The sequence below is a fragment of the Theropithecus gelada genome, chromosome 19, assembly GCF_003255815.1.
Source record: "Theropithecus gelada isolate Dixy chromosome 19, Tgel_1.0, whole genome shotgun sequence".
In the NCBI taxonomy this organism is placed as follows: domain Eukaryota; kingdom Metazoa; phylum Chordata; class Mammalia; order Primates; family Cercopithecidae; genus Theropithecus; species Theropithecus gelada.
This window is the reverse complement of record NC_037687.1, coordinates 35,445,732-35,462,820: the sequence shown is the minus strand read 5'-3', so window position 1 is coordinate 35,462,820 and position 17,089 is coordinate 35,445,732. Positions and strand designations below refer to the sequence as shown.

Below are 17,089 nucleotides of genomic sequence, written 5' to 3'. Positions count from 1 at the left end.
ATGGAAGCCTGTTTATCTTGAAATTGCTGTGATTACTATTCACTCTGCCTTTGAAAGAACTGCAGAAATTCATAGGGCCATGTTAAGTGTTTGTGTCTCCAAAAAAGATGTTGGAGTCATTACCCTCAGAACCTCAGGTAATCATGTTAATTAATCCATTAGGTTAGTTCCTAATTGAATATAACTGTGTCCTTACAAAAATGGGAAATTTGGGCCTGGTGGGGTGGCTCACGCCTGTAATCCCAGCACTTTGGGAGGCCAAGGCGGGTGGATCACGAGATCAGGGGATCGAGACCATCCTGGCTAACAAGGTGAAACCCCATCTCTACTAAAAATACAAAAAATTAGCCGGACGTGGTGGCAGGCGCTTGTAGTCCCAGCTACACAGGAGGCTGAGGCATGAGAATCACTTGAACCCGGGAGGCGGAGGTTGCAGTGAGCCGAGATTGTGCCACTGCACTCCATCCAGCCTGGGCGACAGACTCCATCTCAAAAAAAAAAAAAAAAAGGGAACTTTGGTCACAGAGGCAGATGTACAGAGGGAAGACAATGTGAAGACACAGGAAGAACATCGTCAAGTCAAGGAACACATGGGGCTACCAGAAACCGAGAGAAAAGCATGGAACGTGTTCCAGTAAGAAGTGTCTGGGTTGTTTGGGGTTTTTTTCTTTGGAGTTTTGTGGTGTTAAATTATTATTTTTTTGAGACGGCATCTTGCTCTGTTGCCCAGGCTGGAGTGCAGTGGCACGATCTTGGCTCACTGCAAGCTCCGCCTCCCGGGTTCACGCCATTCTCCTGCCTCAGCCTCCCGAGTAGCTAGGACTACAGGCGCCTGCCACCACGCCCAGCTAATTTTTTGTATTTTTAGTACAGACGGGGTTTTATCGTGTTAGCCAGGATGGTCTCGATCTCCTGACCTCGTGATCTGCCCGCCTCAGCCTCCCAAAGTGCTGGGATTACAGGCGTGAGCCACCGTGCCCAGCTGGTATTATTTTTAAATTATCATGTTTTATTGAATTGTAGATCTCACAATTCTTTTTGTCTATCTTTTTCACTCAAAATACAACAAAATATAGTCTATTCTGTATTTCATGGGCTTACCTCTAGCCAATGGTTTTTAACTGCCATGTAATGTTTTACATCATGAAGCTTTCATCCTTTATTCAAATCTTGTGATTATGGACATGTACTTCCTCCATTCTCCTGCTATGGAATATATTACCACTAGCTTAATTCAACCTTAAAAATAAGGTCATCAGGGTTATGTTCTAAATAAACTTATGGACATACATGAAAAATGTACCTTGGAGCTGAATAGCTAGGTCATATGGTGATCCAGTATGTAACTGGAATTACGTTATAGGTTGCCCTTTCCTCTCCCATAACATGGACAGAGTGTTTCTGTATCACTGTGTCCCAGACAATATTTAGAATTACCCAGCTTTCCAGTTTTTCTTACTTTAGAAGTTTAAAGTAATATACAGTATTATCTGCTGTTTCTCAGATTGAAATACGTTTGAGCATTAATTCATATCCTTTTATTCCCTTTTGTTTTTCTTCTGTCAATGGTCTACTCATATATTGGCCTGTCTTTATTTGTATCTTAACTTTTTATTGTGTATTTGTTTATGGTGGGGTACTTTATTGATGATTAATAAGATTTTCAAGTATATGGGCTAGTCCCTGGATACTATTGACACTGTATTTATCTACAGTGTCTTGTTAGTATCTAACTTTGGTTCTGAAGTTTATGGAATGGAAATATTTAAATGGAAAGATTAAATATATTAATTTTAATATTTTTGACTTGTTAGGATTTTTGAATACTCAGGCATAACTCACAAAATTATGCTACTGGCTTTAAAATTAGTTTTACATTGATTCTTAGAGTATCTTAATTATTAGTAGGATTAAATCCATTGATTCTTAGAGCCTCTTAATTATTAGTAGGATTAAATCCAAAGTACACATAGTGAAGATAATTTTAAAACTATTTAAAATGGTAAATTTACCTATTAAAGATGAAGCATGAGAATGGAGCAGGAAGTGTCACATAATTCCACTTCTGTACGGATTTGCTCAGAGAAACCCCTGAGAATGAGACTGATGAGAATAATGGCATAAAGCATTTGGCAGACAAGCTGTATAAGTGGGAATAACAAGGGCAAAGTTTCTTGTCTGGTTAGCTCTTTTAGAAAACAAAGAAAATGATCTTGTAAAGATAATTGGAATTTGGGAAAATAACAAAAATTAAGTATGCGTACGGGGTGGCAAAGCAAAATAAGAACTCTTTCAATGTGTTAAGGTCACATTAACAGCAGAGAAATAAATACTCTAGACTGGCATAGAAATTCTAATATTGCAACTAATTTACAAAATAAATACCTTATGTAATAATATCAGTTGAATAACAATCTTTCCAAGGTTTCTATAATTACACAATTTTTTATTTTTTATTTTTATTTATTTTTTTCCCGAGATGGGAGTCCTGCTCTGTCGCCCAGGCTGGAATGTAGTGGCAATATCTCAGCTCACTGCAGCCTCCGCCTCCCAGGTTCAAGCAATCCTCCCACCTAAGCCTCCTGAGTAGCTGGGACTACAGGCACCCGCCACCATGCCCAGCTACTTTTTGTATTTTTAGTAGAGATGGGGTTTTGCCACGTTGGCCAGGCTGGTCTCAAACTCCTGACCTCAGGTGATCTGACCCACCTTGGCTTCCCAAAGTGCTAGGATTACAGGCGTGAGCCACCACGCCCAGCCGAGGAATGCATTTTTTTAAAATAGCACCAAAATAACAGTAAAAGAACACACAGACTTCACCAAAATTAAGAACATTTTATTTGGAAGACTGAATGAAATAAGGTGAATGAAAAGACGCAAAATAGAATATATACACACATATTTATTTTCTGTTTTTTTTTTTTTTTTGAGACAAAGTGTCACTCTGTCACCCAGGCTGGAGTGTGGTGGCGTGATCTCGGCTCACTGCAACCTCCGCCTTCCAGGTTCAAGTGATTCTCCTGCCTCAGCCTCCTGCATAGCTGGGATTACAGATCCACACCACCATGCCCGGCTATTTTTGTATTTTTAGTAGAGACTGGAGTTCACTATGTTGGCCAGGCTGGTCTCGAACTCCTGACCTCGGGTGATCTACCTGCCTTGGCCTCCCAGGCGTGAGCCACTGCACCCGGCCTATACACACATATTTCTAAGACAAGATACTTACTGAGATTACATGAATATCAAAACCCATCAATTAGGCAATAAACCATACAAACAATTCTTAAAAAGAAGGTTTTGTGTATAAAAACTGCACCTCAATGTTTTAAGATAAATGGTTCCACACAAAAATATGCATCTACCTCTCCTTTTGGAAAACCAGACTATAGGGTAACACAATATTTACTTATTAAGGATTCACTCCTCACAAGTTAGGAAGGACAGCCTTCTCAGCAGTGGCAATAAATGGGAAGTAATAAAGGTAATTTCTAACTGGCATAACAGATCTGGGTGAATCACAAAAACCACATATCTGAAAGGCAAGGTGTATGTTCTCTCAAATCCTGCTTTCCTGCTCATGCAGCAATCATCTCAAACACAGCACAGAAGTTATGGGAGTCCACAAAATCTTCAGATGACTTATGCTGACGATGTGTGCTGCCAAAGGAGAATCAAAGGTCTGAGGTCCTGAGAATTTCTATATACTCCCAAACCATGAAGCCATAGTAACATAGACAGTTTTGGATGCACCTTTGGATGGGACGCATCCACTCTTCTTGGCTACAATATTTTCCACTCTCTGTTTATTACACCTATCTGTCTGGGCCAATTACTGTTCTTACCTGGCCCCAGTAGGTCTTACAACCAGTGACCTGCCTACCAATTCTGTCCTTCAGTGCCCATGACTACAATGAAGGACCTGGGAAATAAGATGCCATGAACGGTGCTAGGAAATACGGAGCATCACTGCAAATAAACAATTCATGCAGACCCCAGCACTTGAGTTTGTCACAAATGCCTCTTCTCAGGGAGACCTCTGGAGCTACAAATAAATCTGGCATAAAATCGACACCATGATTAGGACCACACAGCTCTGCTCTCTTTCCTAGGAGACCTTGGAAACCAATAAAAATTAAGACACGTAGGACTAAACTATTTTCTGATCTCATACTATGTCCCTAGGGGCACATAAAGTTGGAGCTGTTCACTCTTCACATTGGCAGAACATATACATCAGCACATGGTGAGACACCCCATGTCCCTCTTGGGTAATGTGGGGGAGGGAATATCCCACTATGGCAATCACATTTAAAAAAAAAAACCTATGAAGAAGGTAAACCTCCATGGGCTACAATAATCCAGATTGCTCTTCTTCGTCAAATTTGGGTTTTGTCTATGCCTTGAACAGTTCAGCAAAATGGAAGAGGACCCTCAATAGGCTTTTATTACTCCTTTCAGAATTTGGTGAGCACAGTGGTCTGCATTCCTTGAGCACATGTGAGTGACTGATGAAAAATGTGAGGATATGCCACATGGTAGTGTCTGTTGTAACACTGGGCAGATTAGAAGGTACAAGTAATAATCTCTGGAAAGTTTCCCAAGTACTTGGACCTTGTAGTGAATCTTTCAACTACTGATACGCAGATATATGAGGTTTAATTTCTGTCGGATCCCTTGAAAAGTCGGCTCTCTGGTGTGTTATGGTGAATAAGACAATGGCACATGTCAACAATTGCTAGGGCTCTTCTGTTGTATGTACTTTCTGGTGCCTGACAAGGGAATATCTTTTGTTGAAGGCTTTCCCACATTTACCACATTCATACGGCTTTTCTCCAGTGTGGATTCGCTGATGCTCAACAAGTTTGTTTTTATAGATAAAGGCCTTCTCACATGCAGTGCAGTTATAAGGCCTCTCTCCACTGTGAACTTTCTGGTGTTGAATGAGGCTGGTGCGGTGTCTAAAGCATTTCCCACATTCACTGCACTCACAGGGCTTTTCTCCAGTGTGAACTTTCTGGTGCTCAAGAAGTCTTTTTTGGTGGCTGAAGACTTTTCCACATTCATTGCAATCATAAAGTTGTTCTCTAGTATGGGTTCTTTGGTGCTGAAGAAGTTTAACCTCAAGGTAGAAGCCTTTCCCACATTCACTGCATTCATAAGGTCTTTCTCTAGTGTGGATTTTGTGATGCTTAAGAAGTGTTTGTTTGGAGATGAAGGCTTTCCCACAGTCACTGCATTCATAAGCCCTTTCTCCAGTGTGAATTCTCTGGTGTCGCATGTAGTCAGATGAGCGGATAAATGATTTCCCGCATATGATGCACACATAAGGCTTTTCTCCAGTATGAATTCTCTGGTGCTCAAGAAGTCTTTTTTTGTGAATGAATGCTTTCCCACACTCTTTGCACTCATAAGGCCTTTCTCCCGTGTGGATTCTCTGGTGATCCAGAAGTGACTGTTTGTATATGAAGGATTTCCCACATTCACTGCACTGATAAGCCCTTTCTCCAGTGTGAACTCTCTGGTGTCGAATGCGGTCGTAGGAATGAATAAAAGATTTCCCACATTCAATACATACATAAGGCCTCTCTCCAGTGTGGATTCTCTGCTGGTGCCCAACAAATGTTTGTTTGTGGCGGAATGATTTCCCACATACGTTGCACACATACGGCTTTTCTCCATTATGGGTTCTCTGGTGTTCCACAAGTGAGTATTTGGAGCTCAAGGATTTCCCACATTCGATGCACACATAAGACCTTTCTCTAGTGTGAATTCTCTGCTGGTGCCCAATGAGTGTTTGTTTATGGAGGAATGATTTCCCACATATACTGCACACATAAGGCTTTTCTGCATTATGGGTTCTCTGGTGTTCAACAAATGAATATTTAGAGTTCAAGGATTTCCCATATTCCCTACGCTTATAAGCTTTTTCTCCAGTGTGGACTCTCTGATGCTCAGTAACATGAACTTTCTCATTGAAAACTTGCTCACATTTGTAACGTCTTTGTTGAAAGGTCTCCCTGCTTCTATGTGCATACTCTTCTCTGCTGTGGGTGGTCTGGTGTTGAAGAAGGCCCAGGATGGTTGGAAAATCCTTCTCAACATCTTTGCATGGGAAGAGATTGTCTGACAGAGGAATTTTGCAGCTATTCAGAAGCAAGGCACAGCTCTCCTCCTTTCTGATGTGTTCCTCTCCGCTGTCCTGGTTCTGGTGCAGTTGCAGGTTAGAACCAAATGAAAACCATTTCCCACTGGCTGCAGAAGTACAAGGTTTCTGCCAGGGAAGGGTTCCCTGGTGCTCAGTGAGGTACAAAATGTCTTTCATGACCAGGATACACATCTCACAAGAATGAGCGTTTGGGATGGAAGGACCTGGCTTTGGAATCCTGGCCTGTGACACTCCTTGTGCAGAAATAGTGTGCTCAGAAGGGGCCTCCTCAGTCTCTATTCCATGCAAACACCCTAAAATTATAAAAATGCAAGTGAAGTATATGCAGACTTTGGTGGAAGGGAACAGCTCCATTACAAATACCTATGGAACACAGGGATGGATGAGTCCACGTTTTGTTTGTTTTGTTTTGTTTTGTTTTGTTTGAGATAGAGTCTTGCTCTGTCACCCAGATGGGAGTGCAGTTGCAGTCACATCTCACTGCAGCCTTGACCTTCCAAGCTCCAGTGACACTCCCACCTCAGCCTCCCAAGTAGCTGAGACTACAGGCATATACCACCATGCCTGGCTAACTTTTTAGAATTTTTTGTGGAGATAGGGATCTCATTATGTTGCCAAGGCTGGTCTCAAATTCCTTAGCTCAAGTGATCCTCCCACCTCAGCTTCCCCAAGTGCTAGGATTATAGGCATGAGCCATCGCACCCAGGCTATGGGTTTGTTTTCAGGACAAGGGAGCTGGAGTCAGGTCAAGGAACATAATACTTGTAGTATTAGGGCTCTGAAGGTTACCATGTAGGGGAAGACCCATAACCAGCAGGAGAACAAAGAATCGGGTACTGTGGTGGGAAGACAGGCAGGGGGCATACGACTCCCTTCTCTGTCAATGGTTTTCAATAGGACGTTGTCTGATGAAGACAGGGGAGACCTGCATAGAATGTGTGTCACCCCAGGAAAATGCAATTACAACTGGATAGCTGATGTTTGAGAGCTTACGTAGTCTTTGATTTACAATGGTTGAACTTACGATTTTTCCACTTTATGATGATACAAAAGTGATGTGCATTCAGTAGAAACCATACTTTAAATTTTGAACTTTTCCCAGGCTAGTGATAGGCAGTGTGTATATACCCTTGTGATGCAGTGGTAGCAAGCTGCAGCTCTCAGTAAGCCATGCAATCACAAGGCTGAACAACTGATACTCTACTGTGTTGCTAAGCTGGGATGTCTAATAAGTTGGGTGTATTAAATGCATTTCTGACTTACGGTATTCTCAACTCACAATGGGTTTACCAGGATATAACCCCATCATGAGCTGAGGAACATCTGTATCTGCACAGCTCATAAGATTAAATACATTAGGTATAGGCTAATGTTGGAGAACACTGCAGAATAGGAACTGGAGAGATGTGGAGAACAGAGGTAGGAGACAATCACAGTAGAAACGACAAGTAGGCAAATTGTCAAGCAGGCAGAGAAAAGAGAAAAATGAGGTATGGCCATGAGCCCTGGCACCAAAATAGTGGGGAACATAGGACATCTGCCTGGTATGATTTGAGTTCAGCCCTGAAATCATGACCTCCCACTGCTCCTAGTCACAGGTCCCAAACCTCGTTAACCCCCCTCCTTGCTATGGCTAAAGACTTCACTACCCTTTCAGGAACACAGGCCTTTCCCCTGTCCCCAGCTTAAGTCAGGAGACTATCTCAGTCCTGGAAGGCAGAAGCAATCCTAAGGGAAAAACAGGGAGGTGGATCACCGACACTGGCCCAGAGTGCCCCAACCCATGACAGACTACAGGAGGGAAACTTTTTACAAAAAACCCTTGGGAGTGGGTGTTGCTGTCATAGTCTAGGGTTCCCTACAAATAGCAACCATGTAAGTACCTATAATTCCTGAGAAAGGCAGGTCCAAAGACATGTCTACTAAAGGCAGGGGGAGAACCTGTAACACAGGTCCACCACAGAAGTGAACCTTAGCAAGCAGTGGCAAAACCAAGTGGTATCGGTTGGGCAAGTTACAAGAGTCTGAACCCAAACTCTTAACTAAAAAGCTTCAGGACAGTAGATGTTGGGGCAGGAAAAAACCCAGGCCTGGCAACCACAGCGCCTATGTCTTCCACAGGTCAAGAACCAAGGAAAGAAGCAGGGCCCATGTCCAACTCTGGGAAAGACAGGAAACTCCTGGAAAAAGGGGAAGAGCAAAGTCCAACAGAGGTCGATGGTGTGGTTTTAAGAGATCTTACCCACTGAGGCCATAAGCGAAAAGTTCTCCAGCATCACATCATGATACAGGCACCTCTGAGCTTCATCAAGGAGGCCCCACTCCTCCTGGGAGAAGTACACAGCAATATCCTCAAAGGTCACATGGCCCTGCATGATGGGGGCAGGTGAGATCATGAGCAGACTCAATCCCCAGGAATCCCAGTAAATCTCCCTCCTCCCTAGTTCTCCAACTCAGAGGAGATACCAGGTCCTTATAGTATCTCCCTCTGAGCCTTACATCATGGAATCTTATCCATGCTCCTGCTGGTTCATCTCGCTGGAGACCCAGATATACTGAAACCTGTGCTTACTGTCTTGGCTTAAAGTGCCAGTACAAGGATCCTGAGTACAGCCATACTCCCTCCCAGTTGCACACCATTCATGGGAACACATCTCCAGATCATGGCTGCTACACCTTGAACTCCACCGCCCTCAGCATCCATGACACAGGCACTTCACTGGCTTCTCCACATGCCACTCTGCTCAAGGGGCCCAGGCAGCACTGGCTAAATGCAACACGGATCCAGCACCACCACACATCTTTGTTAGACCCAAGCCAGAGGCAGTCTCAGGACTGTTATGAAGACTTCCCCATCTGGCCTGGCTCTTTGTTCCAATTTCAGCCACTCAGACCTTGTGTGAGCTCACGCTGCAGAAGTCCACTTCCTCCTCAGTGTTGCCTGTGCTGCCCCCACACCCGTCACATCTTTCCTCTCTCCACCTATACTCAGTCAAAGCCTGGTCCCCAGCTGCTCCCACCACAGGCTGAATGACTCTCCCAGTCAATCTCATTTGCTCTTAACATAATCTGTCCCCCTGTCTGAAACTACTCAGGCCCCACCAAGAGTTACCAACAAAAGTCTGAGCCAGCAGAAGGGAGAAAAAGCACCAGCCCTGACCTTGGTGTCATTTGACCTCCAGTACTGCTTTGCCTCTGAATGAATCTCTTAACCATTCCCCATTTAAAGACTGTGCCAGCAGCTGGACACCCGTTTCATCCTACCCCCACACATCCATGGTTACTACTCTTCTTTATCTGTCTTAGTGATGGTTCCCACCTCTAGGTGACCATGCAAGACACCCAGTCGTTAAAGAATACTCTCTACATCCTTCCTCACTGATGGGATTGCCACTATGACCTGAAGAGTGTTCCTCTTAAATTTGCCATGGTCCACAGGCCAGCCACTGGCTGACGGATAGCTTTCACTTGGATCCCTTCCCTGAACTCCACGTGTCTGTCTCTTGCTGTGCACCTGACACCACCACCAAGAAGTCCCAACATGAGACTCCACATTGTGAAGGCCTAACTCCTGGACTCTGGTTTCCGATTCTGCATGTAAGGAGCTTGGAAGTGGCAACTCTATCACAATAGCAAGTAAAGAGTTAAACAGACTAAGAAATGGACAGTTCTTCTAGGATCCACACAGGAAAGATAAGGGCACAGGACACACCACTGCCCCCAAGATTGGAGAGATAAACAAGGGAATACAGGGGAATCAAGGCTCACAGGAGCAGAAACTCATGAAAGGAAACCATCATGCAAACCAGTGCCAGGTTAGGAAAACCCAATCTATAATACACAAATTGCAGGAAGCTCTGTGTGGACAATTCTGTGAGCTGAAAATTCAAGAGGCATTTATCACTATAAGGGGCCCCCACAATCTTGCAAAATTTACCTCCAGAAACTTAACCAAGTTCTCATGGTGAATACTGGAAAAAAAAAAAATCCCCTTGTGCTTCCACCAGAGAGGGGAAAATGAATCATTTTAAAATATGCCATAGCAATGTGTTCCTCTAAACAAAGCCTGCCCTTGGGAGACAACAGTTAACCAAAGTCCAACCTACAGAGGTTATTATCAGAGCCTAATCTATCTGGGGGAAGGGAAATAACCAACTACAACCCACTCTAGTAATCCTCTTCCACATAATGGGAGAGAAAAAGCATAACAAAACACTATTTAGAAACACATGAGAATTTCAGTCAAGAGGAACAGGCCCACTAAAACAGAGACTTAACGGCGGGACTTAAAATGCTTGCCCTGCCCGCTGACACACCTCACCACCACATTATTAAAGGCCTATTTACAGCAATTCCTTTTACTGAGCTCATCATGTCTAGCTATCGAGAAAACATCACAGGCACTTTGGGAGGCTGAGGCAGGTGGATCACCTGAGGTCAGGCTGGCCAATGTGGAGAAACCCTGTCTCTACTAAAAATACAAAAATTAGCTGGGCGTGGTGGCGGGCGCCTGTAATCCCAGCTACTCGGGAGGTTGAAGCCGTTTCCAAAAAGATGTAAGAACCCTTAGCACATACATGCCTGACCACAGAGCATCAAACTATATGAGGCAAAAACGGACAGATCTTCAAGGAGAAACAGATCAATCCACCATCATAATTGAAGTCTTCCACACTCTTTTCTATCTGTTACTGACAGATACAGTAGGCAGAAAACCAATAAACTTAGCTGAATTCAACAACACCATCAATCAACCGGACATAATCATCATCTTTAGATTACTTTGTCCAACAAGAACAGAATACGCGCTGTTCTCAAGCTCACATGGAATATTCAATGAGACAGACCACATTCTGGGCCTGTTTTTTAAATCTTTAAAACTTCCTATTTTCCTGATGCTTCAACATCTCCAATACATTATGAGCAACCCCAGCATGCTAAGACTGGTCCCTGTCACAACCTCCCCTTTCTTTCCTCCTTTGACAGTGACTGAATGACATTCAGACACACTAGGAAAGGCGCCTGCCCACAGGTCCTTGCTCTCCCTGTTGGCTCCCTGCCTGCTTGGTTGAGTCCACTCCCTGAGAACTCCTTCCATATGGCTCCATGCATGGTGTGCTGTGCCACCCTCTATGAGAACCTATGAATGTAACAAATCCTTTACGCCTCTCAGAGTTTCATTTCCATGGCAGTGCTGGAATGATCCTAGAGACCCCACGAAGGGCACTTATTCCCCAGTTTACAATACACAGTCATAAAATACCTCTTAATACATTTAATAGAAATAATACAATGCTCTGTGATCACAATGGAATTCAACTAGAAAGCAGTAAAGCTGGCAAATCCAAAAATACCCAGGAGATGTAAACAAGACTTAATGCATGGAACAAAGAAGAAATACTCAAGATAAATTTAAAAATATTTTTAACTAAATGACAATGAAAACACAACTTAGAATTTGTGAGATGCAGTGGAAGCAGTGCTTAGAATAAAATTTATAGCACTGAATACATATACAGCCGTCCCCGCTCTTAGCCACTATTTTGTTTTCCATGGTTTCACTCACCAGTGGTCAACTGTGGTCCGAAAATATTACATGGATAATTCCAGAAAAGAACAACTCAAAAGTTATAAATGACGTGCTTTTCTGAGTAGTGTGATAAAATCTTACACTGTCCGACGCTGTTCTGCCCAAGACGTGAATCATCCCTTTGTCCAGTAGATCCACGCTGAATACATTACCTACCTGTTAGTCACTACGTGGCCATCTTGGTTATCATATCAACCGTCTCATTATCACAGTGCTTGTGTTCAAGTAACCCTTTATTTTACTTAATACCCCCAAAGCACAAGAGCAATAATACCAGCCATTCAGATATGTAAAAGACAACCTGTGAAGTACTTCCTGTAAGTGAAAAGGTGGGAGTTTTTATTTTTTATTTTTGAGACAGAATCTCGCACTGTCGCCCAGGCTGGAGTGCAGTGGTGCCACCTTGGCTCACTGCAAGCTCCGCCTCCCGGGTTCATGCCATTCTCCTGCCTCAGCCTCCTGAGAAGCTGGGACCACAGGCGCCTGCCACCATGCCCGGCTGATTTTTTTTGTATTTTTTTGTATTTTTTTTTTTTGAGACGGAGTCTCGCTCTGTCGCCCAGGCTGGAGTGCAGTGGCCAGATCTCCGCTCACTGCAAGCTCCGCCTCCCGGGTTCGCGCAATTCTCCTGCCTCAGCCTCCCGAGCAGCTGGGACTACAGGCGCCCGCCACCTCGCCCGGCTAGTTTTTTTTTTTTGTATTTTTAGTAGAGACGGGGTTTCACCGTGTTAGCCAGGATGGTCTCGATCTCCTGACCTCGTGATCCGCCCGCCTCGGCCTCCCAAAGTGCTGGGATTACAGGCTTGAGCCACCGCGCCCGGCCTTTTTTTGTATTTTTAGTAGAGACGGGGTTTTACCATGTTAGCCAGGATGGTCTCGATCTCCTGACCTCGTGATCCACCCGCCTTGGCCTCCCAAAGTGCTAGGATTACAGGCGTGAGCCACTGTGCCTGGCCTAGAATTCTTAACAAGAAAAAAAAATTGTACTCTGAGTTTGCTAAGATCTACAAAAAGGACAAATCATGTATCTGTGAGATTATAAAGAAGGAAAAGGAAACTCATATTCTGTCACAGCTCAAACTGTCAAAGTTTGGCCACAGTGCACGGAGACTTGCAGTTCCCTATATATGCCCATATCATTCTCATCTCTAAGCATTTGGACACGCTGGAGCCTATGCCCAGGAAACCTTTCATCACTTCATCCTATTGGATGCAGAAATGAGAACATCTCTGCATAACTCCTGACCCTGATTAATCATCCTGGGCCTGAGGTGACCCCAGGGACCCAACACGAAGGAAAAAGAGTCCCAGGACATCAGTGTCACCTGCGTCTGTGGGTCAGAACCATGGCTTTAGGGAACAGGGTCAGTGAAGACCTGGGACTTCTTCCACTTACCTGTGATGGTTTCACAAACTCTTCTGTTGCCATGGGAATCTGTAGGAAGAAGGAGGCTATGAAATAAAGGTGTTCAAGGTGGCATTTACAAAGGTAAGTTGCTCTTGCCAACTGTGTGACACTAGACAAAGACCTACCCTCTCTGAGGTTGCCTTCATCTATAAAATGGAAACACTTAATGGTGGCTATCTCGTAGTGCTATTGTAGGCATCAAACTCATTCATACGTATCCAATGCTAAGATTTAGTTAGTACTGACTATGGCATTAAGATTTCTGTAAACATTGTTTAAAACTTTGGTGTTTCTTGCCATTTAAGTCTTTATGTGAATGTGGTATCTTTTCAAATTATTAGAGGCTTCTGTGATTCCTTGACAATAAATACGTAGTGTCTTTTCCCACACCATTCTCTGATTCTGATACCAACTAGGTGTCCTATAATGCAGTCCTATTCTAACACTACCTACCTGGAGTTGCATCTAAACCAACAGGTTTAAGGGCTCAGTCATACAAAACTGTCCTCACTTCATATGCCAATTGCAAGCCAATGTCCAGACCACCGTAATTTTATCCACTTGGCTACAAATTTGGGGGCTGCCATGACCTCTCTCCTTAGGTTCAATAATTTGCTAGAACCACTTACAGAACTCAGGAAAATGCTTTACTTATGTTTACCAGTTTATGATAATGGATGTAACTCAGGAACAGCCAAATGGAAGAGATGCATATGGCAAGGTACTGGGGAGAGGGGGTAAAGCAGAATATACTTCCATGCTCTCTTATGTCACTCTCCCAGCATTTCCAAGTGTTCACAACCTTGAAGCTTCCAGAACTCACTGTGAAAGATTTTATATAACCTCATCTCCAGATCTCTGTACCCCTCCCTGGAGGCCAGAGGTACGACTTCAAGTTCAAATTCTATAATCACTTGATTTGTCTGGTGACTGACTCCACCCCGTCTGCACACCCTAAGCCATCTCATAAAACTCAAGTGTAGTCTTCCCTTATCAGCTGTTTTGCTATTTGCAGTTTCAGTTACCCACATTCAACTTCAGTGTGAAAATTATAAGTAGTAAATTTCAACTTCAGCCTGAAAATAGTAATATTAAAATTTTAATATTAAATATTAAAATTCTAGAAATAAACAATTCAAGTTTTAAATAGTGCACCATTCTTTATTTATTCATTTATTTTTGAGACGGAGTCTCGCTTTGTCGCCCAGGCTGGAGTGCAGTGGCTTGATCTCAGCTCACTGCATGCTCCGTCTCCTGGGTTCACGCCATTCTCCTGCCTAAGCTTCCCGGGTAGCTGGGACTACAGGCGCCTGCCACTACGCCTGGCTAATTTTTTGTAGTTTTAGTAGAGACGGGGTTTCACCGTGTTGGCCAGGATGGTCTCGATCTCCAGACCTCGTGATCCACCAAGTGCTGGGATTACAGGTGTGATCCACCACGCCCAGCCAATAGTGCACCATTCTAAGTAGTGTGAGGAAATCTCACTCTTTCGAGTTTAGTCCCTTCTTCAAAATAAGAAGGGTGAATAGTACAGTAACGTATTTAGAGAGATACCACATTCACATAACGTTTTTTATAATTTAATTTTTGGTTTTTTATTGTCTCAACTGCAGTTACATAACTTTTATTAACTTATAAAGTATAATTGTTCTATATTATTTCCAGTTATTTACTGTTCATCTCTTATAGTGCCTAATTTATGAACTGGATTTTATTATAGGTATGTAGTCTAGGAAGAAACATAGTATATATATGTTGGGTACTATCTGCAGTTTCAAGCCTCCAGTGGGGGTCTTGAAAAGTATCCTCTGAGGACACGGGGGAACTACTGTTCAGACATTCATTGTTCAACTACTAAATACTATAGCCTATTGTTCCTAGGCTACAAACCTGTACAGCAAGTTACTATACTAAATACTGTCAGCAACTGTAACACAGTGATAATTATTTGTGCATTTAAACATTTACAAACTTAGAAAATGCAATTTGCCTCCTAATCAGAAAGAAATAAAATGAAAAGGTACAGTAAAAATATGGTATCATAATCTTATGAGACCATCGTCATTGATGTGGTCAACATTGTTATGTGGTACATGACTTATCACAAGACACTTTTCACTGAGGAAATTACAAAGATTTTAGGAATTCCGTGCCAGGAAAGCATGACAAAAAGCAAACATATTTATTAGTGGCATTTTAATCGGTTAATTGCTTGCATAAATTTAATCCATTGAATCTATACAGTCTAAACTTGTATTTTCCTGGGAGAGCTGCTCTTGCTGGGCTTGGGCTGCTCTGCTAGTCTGGCTGATCTTTTCCTGGCTCCACACAGAGTGAACAGCTCACCCAGTCTTCTGAATGGTGACTCTACACAGTGTCCCACCCTCAAATCCATCCTATGCAGTGTGTATTCCTTACACATTCCCTCTGGAAGTACCTCTGGAACCCCTTGGCCCTCCTATATGCAGGCAGCCTCGCAAGGCCGACCCACACTTCCCCAGCCTCAGCCCTCCCTCTCTTCATCTCAAAGTAAAACCTTAAGATTTCCCGTTTAAATTTAAGGCTTGACCTGAGTCTAGGCCCCAGCCTGTCACCATTTACACATCACTGAGTCAGTCTCCTCCCATGAAATTTCTACTTATGATTCCAACTGCCCATGTAACAACTTCACTCTGTGGCAGTTTAGAAACACCACGTCCAAAATTCAACTCCTACTATCTCCCTGAAACCTGCTCACCCACCAGATTTGTCAACTCTTGCAGGTGTTCAGGTAAAAGAAAAACTTGGGTTCATACTTCACTCCCACTTTTGCTCACAAGCACAAACGATGCAGCAGAAAATCCTGCTGGCTTTACCTTTAAGATCTACCAAGAATCTTATTACTTAGGTCCCTTCAGCCACCCGTCTGATGCAGAATCCACCATAATTCTCCTGGAGTCTACTACAGCAGTCTCCTCACCAACATCTCTGCGTCCATCCTCATCACTCCGTAACAGTCTGTTCTCTCCACTCATGGCCTTTGAAATAGTTTTTCAGACCCTCACTCAGATCGTGTTCTCCTTTAGTTCACAACCCTCCGTGGCTCCCAACGACTCAGAATTAAAACCCGGCTGCTCAGGCTGCCATGGCAGCCGTGCCTTCTCCTCATTCTCTCTGCTCCCTGCAGACACCGGTCGGCCCCCAGATTTCCGAATGCTCGCGACCCTGGCGCACCTCCCAGGCTCTGAGCATGCAGCTCCCACCATACGCAACGCTCTCCCTTCTTCACCTCACCGCCCGTCAGCTCTGAGGACCCCACCCAGAACGCCTCGCTGTCAAGGGCCCTGAACTGCAGAGTCCCGCGCAGGTGACCCCAATCCGGGGCTTGAGGACCCGGGTGAGGATCCGAGGACGCCGCTCTCACCTGCGGTGTGTTCACAAGCGCTGCCGCAGCCATGGGACTCTGGGCGGGGCGGGGCCTGGAGACGCGCGCGGTAAAGCCCGGGATCCGGCGGGCGTGCGGTGGCAAATCGCTGGGCGACGCTCAGACCGAGACCAGCCCAGCTCCTCTGCAGGCGGACACCACCTCCACCGGTTTCCGGCTGCAGTTACCTGGCCCGGACCCAGCCAGCCGGAACCGCCTACCGGCGGACCCACTCCCCTGCAGCCAAAATGACCACCACCGGGAAGACGCCGGAAGATTCCGGCGTATTGCGCCCTTACGCAGGTGCCTCTTTCCTGGGCAACGATTGGTCCAAGGCCCCGGCACGCTCGGCGCACAGTATTCTGGGTGGTGTAGTTCCTACCACGCCGCAGTCCGCGGCGCCCTGAGAACGTAATCCGAGAGGGTGAGGACAAAGGAAAAAACCCGTCGAACTAGGATCAGCAAAGCCTACATAGATCTTAAGTCTGATACGAAACATTTACAATCTATTTCTCTGAAACA

The 17,089-nt window shown here is 44.3% G+C and overlaps 1 protein-coding gene across 4 annotated transcripts; it reads right to left on the bottom strand.

The window, feature by feature from the left end:
* Positions 1 to 2,820: 2,820 nt before the first annotated feature.
* On the bottom strand, positions 2,821 to 16,872 carry ZNF549 (zinc finger protein 549). 4 transcript variants are annotated; one of them, XM_025366487.1, is made up of 4 exons: positions 16,568 to 16,872; positions 13,153 to 13,191; positions 8,409 to 8,535; positions 2,821 to 6,459 (listed from the first exon to the last, which is right to left on the bottom strand). In XM_025366487.1, exons 1-4 carry the CDS (start codon positions 16,598 to 16,600, stop codon positions 4,736 to 4,738), a joined length of 1,923 nt encoding a protein of 640 aa, XP_025222272.1. In that variant the 5' UTR covers positions 16,601 to 16,872; the 3' UTR covers positions 2,821 to 4,735. The 4 variants fall into 4 exon arrangements, with proteins under 4 accessions (XP_025222272.1, XP_025222275.1, XP_025222273.1 ...); XM_025366490.1 differs by having other exon boundaries at positions 13,082 to 13,191; positions 16,568 to 16,798; XM_025366488.1 differs by lacking the exon at positions 13,153 to 13,191 and having other exon boundaries at positions 16,568 to 16,853.
* Positions 16,873 to 17,089: the final 217 nt, after the last annotated feature.